At 41.3% G+C, this 14,416-nt stretch overlaps 1 protein-coding gene across 2 annotated transcripts in view; it reads right to left on the reverse strand.

The window, feature by feature from the left end:
* Positions 1 to 14,416, reverse strand: part of mgat4b (alpha-1,3-mannosyl-glycoprotein 4-beta-N-acetylglucosaminyltransferase B) — a 64,795-nt gene that overhangs the window by 21,157 nt on the left and 29,222 nt on the right. Inside the window, exons 2-4 of one of the 2 annotated variants that reach the window (XM_061976841.2) lie at positions 9,474 to 9,653; positions 9,223 to 9,366; positions 8,963 to 9,096 (exon numbers count right to left, since the gene is read on the reverse strand). In XM_061976841.2, the coding sequence (XP_061832825.2) occupies positions 8,963 to 9,096; positions 9,223 to 9,366; positions 9,474 to 9,653 (458 nt within the window). Of the gene's footprint in view, positions 1 to 8,962; positions 9,097 to 9,222; positions 9,654 to 14,416 lie in introns of both variants that reach the window. The other variant, XM_072914905.1, reaches the window with a different exon arrangement.

Raw genomic sequence — 14,416 nt, forward strand, 5'->3', positions numbered from 1 at the left:
TGTGTTGCCTTCATTATAACACTTATATAAGACTTTTAATTTTTTGCGGTTCCAGACAGATTTGTTTTTTATATTTTTGGTCAAAAATGGCTCTTTCAACGTTTTGTGTTGATCTAAAGTAAGGATGGGACCAATAGGAACCTTTTCAACTGCGTTGTAGACATCAAGTCATGGACGGCAGTGAATTTCCTAAAGACCAGAGGGAGAAACTTTTATTAAAATAACAATATTTTAAACCAACACAGTCTATAAAAAATCTGGGCGTGATTTTTGACTCTGAGCTGACTTTTATCCCACATATTGAAAATATTACAAAAATATGGTGTTATTATCATCTTAAGAACATGGGCAGAGTCCGTCCGTCTGTTTCTCTCTCAGGCCAACACGGAGGTGCTAATGCATGCTTGTGTTTTCTGTCCTTTAGACTATTGTAATACTCCCTGGCCTTTCCAAAAAGAATATCAGAAGTCTACAATTACTACAAAACTGAGCTGCTCTGGTCGAACCAGAGGACGGGAGCACATAACACCAGTTTTAAAATCGCTGCATTGACTCCCCGTCCACTTCAGGGTCGATTTTAAAGTTCTATTATTAGTTTTTAAATGTCTTAATGGTCTTGCGCCTTCTCATCTATCTGACTTGCTTTTACTGTATCACCCTCGCGGATCCCGAGTTCCTCTGGCACTGGACTTTTAGCTTCACCAATTACCAGAACAAAGACCCACATAGAGCCTCAGGACTGCGGTTTTGGACTTGGAGAGCCAACTGTTTTCTGAGGTGGTACTTGGTGAAAAAAGTTTGATAACCACTGCAATAGGCGCTAATACTACTAATAATAAACGTTTAGATTACAGCGGTGTCCAAACTACGGCCTACAGACCAAGTGCGGCCCGGCGACGTCTTCAATTTGGCCCGGGAAACATCATGAGTTAAATAAGGAATATTGCCCGCTCGAAGATGGCATTCAGTTTAAAAACTGCCTTAGATGCTGGTATTTTGTCGCCATCAAGTGGACAACACAGTTAAATCAGGTTAATGCCCTTTGTTATGCTCAGAACACATATGTGCAGAGAATTTACTTATATGATCCAATGCAAACAACCTTCCCTAGTCATGGTGCAAAAAAAAAAAAAAAAATCTAACCAACACAAAATTTGGCACGGGAATCGTCATGAGTTAAATAAGGAATATTGCCTGCTAGGAGAATGCATTCATTTTAAAAAACTGTCTAAGATGCTGCTATTTCGTCGAGAGAAAGTAGTGCCATTTGATTATGCTCAGTATGATTTTGTAGAGAGCATTAATTTACCGTATTTTTCGGACTATAAGTCGCAGTTTTTTTCATAGTTTGGCCGGGGGTGCGACTTATACTCAGGAGCGACTTATGTGTGAAATTATTAACACTTGACCGTAAAATATCAAATAATATTATTTAGCTCATTCACGTAAGAAACTAGACGTATAAGATTTCATGGGATTTAGCGATTAGGAGTGACAGATTGCAGAGGTGTGGACTCGAGTCACATGACTTGGACTCGAGTCAGACTCGAGTCATGAATTTGATGACTTTAGACTCGACTTGACAAAATGTAAAAAGACTTGCAACTCGACTTAGACTTTAACATCAATGACTTGTGACTTCACTTGGACTTGAGGCTTTTGAATTGACATGACTTGACATGACTTGCTACTTTCCCCAAAACCCAAAGATGAAAAAGTTATTCGGGAGCGCTCCGTATTTTTCATTGTGTACTTGTCTATCAGCGTTGCGTGTGTCAGCTGGTGTGGTCTCAGTACAACAGCCAATCAAATTAGATCTACTTTGTTTTCATCACACAGCATTCATCCAATCAAATTTCAGGACAACCAACGAAGAAGACATCTCCAAACCACACACCAGTGAACAAAAAATGATACCTAAAATAATTTCGTTTGGGTATAAAAATTACGAGGTGGTCAACACAAAACGGTTTGCAGTATGCAACACATGCGGTTCGAAAATTACTGATGGAGAGGCAACAACTTCCAACTTCGTCCGGCATTTGAAGTTGCACAAAGAACGGTAAGTTTTGAATGTAAGATAACGTTTATTGGCTAAGTAACGTGACTTTTATTTGCTGTGTAGTTAAATCAGTGAGGCTGTAAACTCACTGCTAACGTTATAACGTTATTGCAAACACGGGACTCTGTTGCAGTTCACTACCTTATTCATACTTTTTGTTCAGTGATTTTTTTTAAGCAGGGTTACGTTAGTCAATATATCACACGTAACGTTAGACGGCGGTCAGTAGCACCGCGTATTTTAGCCACCTAAAAAAAGACAAAAATAGTAAAATAAAGGTCAGTTAAAATGTATACTATATTATGAATATGTGTACCGTTTTAGCTAGCTTTCTGACATACTGTTGGTTGTTTACCTCAGTGGTCCCCAACCACCGGGCCGCGGCCCGGTACTGGTCCGTGGATCGATTGGTATCGGGCCGCACAAGAAATGATTTTTTTTTTTCTTCTTTTTTTAATTAAATCAACATAAAAAACACAAGATACACTTACAAGTAGTGCACCAACCCAAAACAACTCTCTCCCCCCTTTTGTTCTGGGCATTGAACATGAAGACTCTTCCTTCACTGTTCCGAGTGGCCATGAGAGTCTTGGCAGTGCCTGCCTCCAGTGCTCCAGTGGAGCGAGTTTTCAGCCATGGTGGCATCATACTACGCCCCCATCGTGCACAAATGACTGACAGACTCTTGGCTAATTTGGTCTTTTGCAAATGCAATGCAGCATAGGGCCCTGACATATAAAAAGTACAACTTTTTTGTTATGTTCACGTATATGTCATGTTTTTTCAATGTTAACACTTTTGTACAAATAAGTACATTTGCACTTTATTTTTCAATGTGTTTGTTCTGTAAAGGAATGAGTTAATGTTTAAAATGACTGGTTAATAGTGCTATTATAAAGTGCAATGTCAGCACAATTTTCTTTCCTGCAATTTAAAATGCACTTGTTTTAATAAATAAATACAGCGTTTGAAAAGCATACACAATCTGTGTTAATATATTAGTCTGTGGTTAAAAGGACTTGAAAGGACTCGAAACTCAAAATGCAGGACTTAGGACTTGACTTGAGACTTTCCAGTCTTGACTTTGGACTTGACTCGGGGCTTGCCTGTCTTGACTCGGGACTTGACTCGGACTTGAGGGCAAAGACTTGAGACTTACTTGTGACTTGCAAAACAATGACTTGGTCCCACCTCTGACAGATTGTTTGGTAAACGTATAGCATGTTCTATATGTTATAGTTATTTGAATGACTCTTACCATAATATGTTACGTTAACATACCAGGCACGTTCTCAGTTGGTTATTTATGCCTCATATAACGTACATTTATTCAGCCTGTTGTTCACTATTCTTTATTTTAAATTGCCTTTCAAATGTCTATTCTTGGTGTTGGCTTTTATCAAATAAATTTCCCCCAAAAATGTGACTTATACTCCAGTGCGACTTATATATGTTTTTTTCCTTCTTTATTACGCATTTTCGGCCGGTGCGACTTATACTCCAGAGCGACTTATACTCCGAAAAATATGGTGTATGCAAACAACCTCCCTAGTCATGGTAAGATAAAAAAATCACCATCACAAAATGTCAACAAACAATGTCACACATAACACAACCTTCTCCCTGAACTTTGTGGATACTACAAAAAAAGTCCATGCACCATAAACAAATTCAAAACTACACCCATTTAAGTGAAGTGAATGGAATTATATTTATATAGCGCTTTTCTCTAGTGACTCAAAGCGCTTTACAATTTAGATCCATTACAATGCATCATGGGAAAAAGGCAAAACACTCTCCACACGTATCCATGTTTCGTGCAGATGTTTCGGACTAATTACAAAACTTTATATATATATATATATATATATATATATATATATATATATATATATATATATATACCTTGGGGTATATATATATGTATATATACATATATATATATGTATGTATAAAAATCATCTTTCAGTCTGCTTTTTGGGCCTCGACCACATAGTTTGGTCAAATAGTTTGGACATTCTAGAACATGTAAGTCTTAATAAGTCAATTCAAGTCAAATATTCATATTTGCTGAGCTGTAAAACAGTGCATCTTCATCACGACACGCACATCATCACCATCATCATCATCAATGCTCCCCCTGCAGCGATTAGAAGTTAGCTTTAGCACGTCTGCTAACACGGACATTAACACTGTGTGTGTGTGTGTGTGCTTTCTAAAGGTCAGTGCTTCAGCTAATGAACCAACACACACACAAAAACACACACACAAACACACACACACATTCTTGTATTTGTTACCTTTTCACTATGTTAAGCGCTTTGAGTCACTAGAGAAAAGCACTATAAAAATATAATTCACTTCACTTCACCGTCTTGAGACCTGAGAAAAATGCCTACCTCTTTAGGACCACCCTTTTCTAGATATATAAAGAAGTGTATTTACAACATAAATAATATATACATACTATGCAAATATAAAAAAGGTATGCTTTTAGTTTAGTTTAGTTTTTATTTGTTTGTAAATGGTTTTTAATCTTCATTATGTACTTCAGGTTATTACAGTATGTCTCCATCCATCTTCTTCCGCTTATCCGAGGTCGGGTCGCGGGGGCAGCAGCCTAAGCAGGGAAGCCCAGACTTCCCTCTCCCCAGCCACTTCGTCCAGCTCCTCCCGGGGGATTCCGAGGCGTTCCCAGGCCAGCCGGGAGACATAGTCTTCCCAACGTGTCCTGGGTTTCCCCCGTGGCCTCCTACCGGTTGGACGTGCCCTAAACACCTCCCTAGGGAGGCGCTCGGGTGGCATCCTGACCAGATGCCCGAACCACCTCATCTGGCTCTTCTCAATGTGAAGGAGCAGCGGCTTTACTTTGAGCTCCCCCCGGATGACAGAGCTTCTCACCCTATCTCTAAGGGAGAGACCCGCCACCCGGCGGAGGAAACTCATTTCAGCCGCTTGTACCCGTGATCTTGTCCTTTCGGTCATAACCCAAAGCTCATGACCATAGGTGAGGATGGGAACGTAGATCGACCGGTAAATTGAGAGCTTTGCCTTCCGGCTCAGCTCCTTCTTCACCACAACGGATCGATACAGCGTCCGCATTACTGAAGACGCCGCACCGATCCGCCTGTCGATCTCACGATCCACTCTTCCCTCACTCGTGAACAAGACTCCGAGGTACTTGAACTCCTCCACTTGGGGCAAGATCTCCTCCCCAACCCGGAGATGGCACTCCACCCTTTTCCGGGCGAGAACCATGGACTCGGACTTGGAGGTGCTGATTCTCATCCCAGTCGCTTCACACTCAGCTGCGAACCGATCCAGTGAGAGCTGAAGATCCTGGCCAGATGAAGCCATCAGGACCACATCATCTGCAAAAAGCAGAGACCTAATCCTGCAGCCACCAAACCGGATCCCCTCAACGCCTTGACTGCGCCTAGAAATTCTGTCCATAAAAGTTATGAACAGAATCGGTGATAAAGGGCAGCCTTGGCGGAGTCCAACCCTCACCGGAAACGTGTCCGACTTACTGCCGGCAATGCGAACCAAGCTCTGACACTGATCATACAGGGAGCTGACCGCCACAATCAGACAGTCCGATACCCCATACTCTCTGAGCACTCCCCACAGGACTTCCCGAGGGACACGGTCGAATGCCTTCTCCAAGTCCACAAAGCACATGTAGACTGGTTGGGCAAACTCCCATGCACCCTCAAGAACCCTGCCGAGAGTATAGAGCTGGTCCACAGTTCCACGACCAGGACGAAAACCACACTGTTCCTCCTGAATCCGAGGTTCGACTATCCGGCGTAGCCTCCTCTCCAGTACACCTGAATAGACCTTACCGGGAAGGCTGAGGAGTGTGATCCCACAATAGTTAGAACACACCCTCCGGTTCCCCTATTTATTTATTTATTTGTATTAATTTTGGCCAAAGGGAGCGCATTTCAATTTCTTACACACACTTGTTATTTCATATGTTGACCAGAGGGGGAGCACTTTTAAAACAGACACAGTCAATTTGAAAAATCCCTCCTTTTTGGGACCACCCTCATTTTGGTAGATTTCACCACTAGGGGTGCAAATGAGACATTCTCTATTAGATGCAATGGTTTTCTGTATTGGGACCATGATTTATGTCCTAACTTGTTCACACCTCCTCATATGGAAAGTACTTTTTCTTGTTGATGTCTCAAGAAGGGTAGAAATACAACACACACAATATATACAAACTATGAAAATATTTAAAAAAAGATAAGCTTTTAGTTATTTTTGGTTTGTGATTGGTTTTTGATCTTCATTATTTACTTCAAGTTATTACAGTATGTGTCTATATACATTTTTATTTTGTTTGTTTTATTAATTTTGGCCAAAGGAGGCGCATTTCAATTTTTTACACACACAACATATTTCATATGTTGGCCAGAGGAGGAGCACTTTTAAAAGGGACACACAGTCAATTTGAAAAATGTGGTGGTCCCACCCTAATTCTGATAGATTTCACCACCAGGGGTGCAAATGAGACATTCTCTATTAGATGCAATGGTTTTCTGTATTGGGTCCATGATTTATGTCATCACTTGTTCACACCTCCTCATATGGAAGCTACTTTTCCTTGTTGATGTCTTAGGAAGGCTAGAAATACAAGAACACACACACACACACACACACACACACACACACACACACACACACACACACACACACACACACACACACACACACACACACACACACACACACACACACACACACACACACACACACACACACACACACATTAACATCTTGTTTTATCATATATTGCTGCCTTTGGACCTGTCAATGTTTACTTTTGTATGCACATTAAATCAACACAAAAAAAACCTGACTTTGGAGCAATGTTCACGGACTCTAGTATTTGGCTCTCTATTAGATGCAATGGTTTTCTGTATTGGGTCCATGATTTATGTCATCACTTGTTCACACCTCCTCATATGGAAGCTACTTTTCCTTGTTGATGTCTTAGGAAGGCTAGAAATACAAGAACACACACACACACACACACACACACACACACACACACACACACACACACACACACACACACACACACACACACACACACACACACACACACACATTAACATCTTGTTTTATCATATATTGCTGCCTTTGGACCTGTCAATGTTTACTTTTGTATGCACATTAAATCAACACAAAAAAAACCTGACTTTGGAGCAATGTTCACGGACTCTAGTATTTGGCTCTCTGTTAGATGCAATGGTTTTCTATATTGGGACCATGATTTATGTCTTAACTTGTCCACACCTCCTCATATGGAAGCTACTTTTCCTTGTTGATGTCTCAAGAAGGGTAGAAATACAAGAACAAACACACACACACACACACACACACACACACACACACACACATACACACACACACACACACACACACACACGCTAACATTGCGTTTTATCATATATTGCTGCCTTTGCACCTGTCAATGTTTACTTTTGTATGCACATTAAATCAACACAAAAAATCCTGACTTTGGAGCAATGTTCACGGACTCTAGTATTTGGCTCTCTATTGATGCAATGGTTTTCTGTATTGGGACCTTGATTTATGTCTTAACTTGTCCACACCTCCTCATATGGAAGCTACTTTTCCTTGTTGATGTCTCAAGAAGGGTAGAAATACAAGAATACACACACACACACAAGCTAACATCTTGTTTTATCATATATTGCTGCCTTTGCACATGTCAATGTTTACTTTTGTATGCACATTAAATCAACACAAAAATCCTGACTTTGGAGCAATGTTCACAGACTCTAGTATTTGGCTCTCTATTAGATGCAATGGTTTGCTGTATTGGGACCATGATTTATGTCTTAACTTGTCCACACCTCCTCATATGGAAGCTACTTTTCCTTGTTGATGTCTCAAGAAGGGTAGAAATACAAGAACACACACATACACAAGAGCTCATTTTGTTTTATCATATATTGCTGCCTTTGCACCTGTCAATGTTTACTTTTGTATGCACATTAAATCAACACAAAAATCCTGACTTTGGAGCAATGTTCACGGACTCTAGTATTTGGCTCTCTATTAGATGCAATGGTTTTCTGTATTGGGACCATGATTTATGTCATCACTTGTTCACACCTCCTCATATGGAAGCTACTTTTCCTTGTTGATGTCTCAAGAAGGGTAGAAATACAATAACACACACACACACACACACACACACACACACACACACACACACACACACACACACACACACACACACACACACACACACACACACACACATTCTTGTATTTCTTGCTTTCTTGAGACTTGAGAAAAACGTCTACCTTTTTAGGACCAGCCTTTCTAGATATATAAAGATGTGTATTTACAACATTAATAATATATACAAACTATGCAAACACAAAAAAGGTAAGCTTTTAGTTTTGTTTTTTTATTATTGTTTTGTTTGTAATTGTTTTTTATTCTTCATTATTTACTTCAAGTTATTACAGTGTGTCTCTATATACATATTTATTTAATTTTTGTGATTAATTTTGGCCAAAGGGGGCGCATTTAACATTGTTTTGTTAAATTTTTCAAATTTTTACACACACTTGTTATTTCATATGTTGACCAGACGGGGGGCACTTTTAAAAGTGACACACAGTCAATTTGAAAAATCCCTCCTATTTGGGACCACCCTCATTTTGGTAGATTTCACCACCAGGGGTGCAAATGAGACATTCTCTATTAGATGCAATGGTTTTCTGTATTGGGACCATGATTTATGTCATCACTTGTTCACACCTCCTCATATGGAAGCTACTTTTCCTTGTTGATGTCTCAAGAAGGGTTGAAAGACAAGAACACACACACACACATGCTCAGACGGACCTCAGCGATGAGGACCACGATGACGCAATCGTCCTTCTCGGTGGCGCTGAGTTGCGACATCAGTGAGTTGAGTGTGTCCGTCAAGTAGGAGTGGACCTCCCTCTTCACGCTGGGAACGCCCATCACTATGGAGACTGCACACACACACGCGTCAAGGTGACCGCACACAACTACACGCGCACACACACACACACACACACACACACACACACACACACACACACACACACACACACACACACACACACACACACACCGACCTCCAGTGCGTCCCTGGCCCACGTGCACGGCGGGCTGCAGACTGTCTTCTCTGTGGATCAGGTGGGGAAGATGATGGAGGACTGAAGGAAGTTGCAAGAAGTTTTTACTGCTGCTCACGTTCCACAACTTCAACCGGGTCTCCTCTGAACACACACACACACACACACACACACACACAAACACAAACACACACACACATCGTGTCAGACCAGCTGGCGCTCGTACAAGGTGAGGACTTCTGCTTCCAGACCAGAGAGGCTGCTCCAGGTCCTGTTGATGTCCCTCAGCGCTTGTTTCTCCGCGATGGCCCGCTTGATCTCCTCCAGGACCACGTTGAGTTCCTTGGAGCGCTGCAGGTTCTCCTGCTCGGCCGAGTGCAGACGCTCCCTCAAGGCCAGGAACTCTCTCTGGTAGATGTCCACCACATCTCCTGTCGGCCACACAACCAAACCATCAGGACGACAGGCTCCGGTTCCGACACGGACCAGAACCTGGACCACAAGCGGACGACTTGATGTACTGGATTAGGGGATATATTCCCCCCTTTGAGCGAAAAGCAACACCTTGGAACAGAGGTTCTTAACAGAGGGCCTACTTTTCCACTACACAGAGGCACGGGACCCACTCAAATATTAACACTGAATATTCAATCATTATAAAAAACCCAAAAGCAGTGAAGTTGTCACGTTGTGTAAATGGTAAATATAAACAGAATACAATGATTTGCAAATTATTTTCAACTTATATTCAATTGAATAGACTGCAAAGACAAGATAATTAACGTTCGAACTGGAAAAGCTGGCACAAGTGGCAAAAAAGACAGAGGAAGTTGAGGAATGCTCATCAAACACTTATTTGGAACATCCCACAGGTGAACAGGCTAATTGGGAACAGGTGGGTGCCATGATTGGGTATAAAAAGCAGCTTCCGTGAAATGCTCAGTCGTTCACAAACAAGGACGGGGCAAGGGTCAGCACTTTGTGAACAAATGCGTGAGCAAATTGTTTAAGAAAAACATTCCTCAACCAGCTATTGCAAGAAATTTAGGGATTTCACCATCTACGGTCTGTAATATCATCAAAAGGTTCACAGAATCTGGAGAAATCACTGCACGTAAGCGATTATTATTATTATTATTACCGACCTTCGATCCCTCAGGCGGTACTGCATCAATAAGCGACATCAGTGTGTAAAGGATATCACCACATGGGCTCAGGAACACTTCAGAAAACCACTGTCAGTAACTACAGTTGGTTGCTACATCTGTAAGTGCAAGTTAAAACTCTCCTATGCAAGGCGAAAACCGTTTATCAACAACACCCAGGAACGCTGTCGGCTTCGCTGGGCCAGAGCTCATCTAAGATGGACTGATGCAAAGTGGAAAAGTGTTCTGAGGTTGGACTAGTCCACATTTCAAATTGTTTTTGGAAACAGTGGACGTTGTGTCCTCCGGAACAAAGAGGAAAAGAACCATCCGGATTGTTATAGGCGCACAGTTCAAAAGTCAGCATCTGTGATGGTATGGGGGTGTATTGGTGCCCAAGACATGGCTAACTTACACATCTGTCAAGGCACCATTAATGCTGAAAGGTACATACAGGTTTGCCATCCAAGCAACGTTATCATGGACGCCCCTGCTTATTTCAGCAAGACAATGCCAAGCCACGTGTTACAACAGCGTGGCTTCATAGTACAAACCCTGTTTCCATATGAGTTGGGAAATTGTGTTAGATGTAAATATAAACGGAATACAATGATTTGCAAACCATTTTCAACCCATATTCAGTTGAATATGCTACAAAGACAACATATTTGATGTTCAAACTGATAAACATTTTTTTTTTTTGCAAATAATCATTAACTTTAGAATTTGATGCCAGCAACACGTGACAAAGAAGTTGGGAAAGTTGGTAATAAATACTGATAAAGTTGAGGAATGCTCATCAAACACTTATTTGGAACATCCCACAGGTGAACAGGCAAATTGGGAACAGGTGGGTGCCATGATTGGGTATAAAAGTAGATTCCATGAAATGCTCAGTCATTCACAAACAAGGATGGGGCAAGGGTCACCACTTTGTCAACAAATGCCTTAGCAAATTGTTGAACAGTTTAAGAAAAACCTTTCTCAACCAGCTATTGCAAGGAATTTAGGGATTTCACCATCTACGGTCCGTAATATCATCAAAGGGTTCAGAGAATCTGGAGAAATCACTGCACGTAAGCAGCTAAGCCCGTGACCTTCGATCCCTCAGGCGGTACTGCATCAACAAGCGACATCAGTGTGTAAAGGATATCACCACATGGGCTCAGGAACACTTCAGAAACCCACTGTCAGTAACTACAGTTGGTCGCTACATCTGTAAGTGCAAGTTAAAACTCTCCTATGCAAGGCGAAAACCGTTTATCAACAACACCCAGAAACGTCGTCGGCTTCGCTGGGCCTGAGCTCATCTAAGATGGACTGATGCAAAGTGGAAAAGTGTTCTGTGGTCTGACGAGTCCACATTTCAAATTGTTTTTGGAAACTATGGACGTCATGTCCTCCAGACCAAAGAGGAAAAGAATCACCCGGATTGTTATAGGCGCAAAGTTGAAAAGCCAGCATCTGTGATGGTATGGGGGTGTATTAGTGCCCAATACATGGGTAACTTACACATCTGTGAAGGCACCATTAATGCTGAAAGGTACATACAGGTTTTGGAGTAACATATGTTGCCATTCAAGCAACGTTACCATGGACGCCCCTGCTTATTTCAGCAAGACAATGCCAAGCCACGTGTTACAACAGCGTGGCTTCATAGTAAAAGAGTGCGGGTACTAGACTGGCCTACCTGCAGTCCAGACCTGTCTCCTATTGAAAATGTGTGGCACATTATGAAGCCTAGTTTAGTTTAGTCTTTATTTGAAGGGACAATGCACAGAAACATTAAGCTCAAAGACAGATATGTTCTGTACCAGATTATAGCTAAAGAGCTAATTTCCATCTGCAGTCCCTGGCTACCTAAATTAAAGGGATACAAAAATCATGTAATAAAATTATGACAATAAAATCATACACAAGTATTAAGAAAAAAGTCATGTGTGTCCTTTCATGGACACATACTTAATATACAATACAACCACACCTCATTTACATCATCACACAAAGACAATACATGCTCTTGTTTACATCTGTCATCATTTGTAAAAACAACCATGATTTTAACAGACACACCTCACAATGTACAACAAAAATACTCTCATGGATAAATATAATACACATTAAGTTGACATGTCAAACAAGGTGCCCACCTTAGTGACTGTGTGAGCAGCTTTGATTGCTCCAAAGCCACTTTTTAACTTCAATTGGGAATGAAGAGTCATCTGTTAGACTATTCAAGTTTGTTGTGAGGTCGTTCCATTCCTTTATGGCTTTATATGAAAAGGCTGATTGTGCAAAAGAGGTTTTACATCTGGGTACGCTACACTGCCCCTGGTGGAGGCTCGTGTGTTTCTAGTTGTTACAGCAGATGTAAACTGGACAAAGTGCTTAAGTGGCGCTGGTGCAGTGTTATTTAGGATTCGATGGGCCATTCGTATTTAACAATCTATATTTTTGGAGAACTAAACAGTGATGGTGGTGTTGTGGTTTTCGGTCAAGGATTTTGAGCGATTGTTTGTGCAAAGTTTCCAATGGCCTCAGTGTCATTTTGCTTGCCTGCGACCAACATGTTATACAATAATAAAAACGAGACATAATCATTGCATTAAAATAAGTTTGAGCTGCCTCCAGTGTTAATGAATTCCTGATACATTTGAACGTTTTTATGTTGTATTTAAGACTCTGATTGATATGTTTTTTAAAGCCAAGTGTTGGGTCTAAAATGACACCCAGGTAACGATATTCACTAACATTTTGTATTATTTCCTTATTAACCGTTATATTTGGAAAGGATGACATTTTATATGTGTTTACAAAATACATTGTTGCCTAAAATACCACAACGGAGACCCCCGGACTGTTGAACAACTTAAGCTGTACATCAAGCAAGAATGGGAAAGAATTCCACCTGAGAAGCTTAAAAAATGTGTCTCCTCAGTTCCCAAACGTTTACTGAGTGTTGTTAAAAGGAAAGGCCATGTAACACAGTGGTGAACATGCCCCTGTGACAACTTGTTTGCAATGTGTTGCTGCCATTAATGATTATTTGCTAAAAAATATTAAGTTTCTCAGTGTGAACATTAAATATTTTGTCTTTGCAGTCTATTCAATTGAATATAAGTTGAAAAGGATTTGCAAAATAATTGTATTCTCTTTTTATTTACCATTTACACAATGTGCCAACTTCACTGCTTTCGGGTTTTGTAAATAAAATCATTAAATTAAATGAAAATGTAGTCATCATTTTTGTGCTTGAGAACTTCTTCTATGACTATAGCTTCAGACTTCTTCTGTTTGTTTGATGTGGTCATGACTGCCACAAGTGGTGGAAAAGGGTATTACCGCCTTGTGGGCCACAGCGGTTGACTAGGGATGGGATCGATACGGCACTGAGCAGTATCTGCCACCCTTGCACATCCATTAATGTAGGTTTTTTTTTTAATCGCTGGCTTCAAGTGGATGGCCGTTACTAACAGTGCAGCAGATTAAAAAGCTTTTTATTGAATTAAAATGTGAGCATCACTGGCAGCTTGTGTGGAAATGTGGAAATAAATCCTGGGAAGAGCATGAAAACCTGCACTAATCCCAGACGGATCATCTTTAATGGGAAGACTAATGTCTCGACCATATTTGGTCCTGGGGGAGGGGGACAGTTGTGTGACGTGGCAACACAAGCGTGGCGCACGGTTACCACGGTTACAAGACAGCACTGACTGTTAACCTGATGCTAACAAGCGGTTCTTCCCAGTGAGCCTGAAGGCATCATGTCATGTCTTCCTGTGATTGACAGCGAGTGTCCACACTGCGGGACCAGTCAGTGAGCTCATCGCCTTCCTCACACACACACACACACACACACACACACACACACACACACACACACACACACACACACACACACACACACACACACACACACACACACACACACACACACACACACACACACACACACACACACACACACACGCGCGCGCACACACGCACACACGCACACACGCACACACGCATTCTTGTATTTCTTACCTTCTTGAGACCTGAGAAAAACG

This window comes from Nerophis lumbriciformis, linkage group LG16, assembly GCF_033978685.3.
Source record: "Nerophis lumbriciformis linkage group LG16, RoL_Nlum_v2.1, whole genome shotgun sequence".
Lineage (NCBI taxonomy): Eukaryota > Metazoa > Chordata > Actinopteri > Syngnathiformes > Syngnathidae > Nerophis > Nerophis lumbriciformis.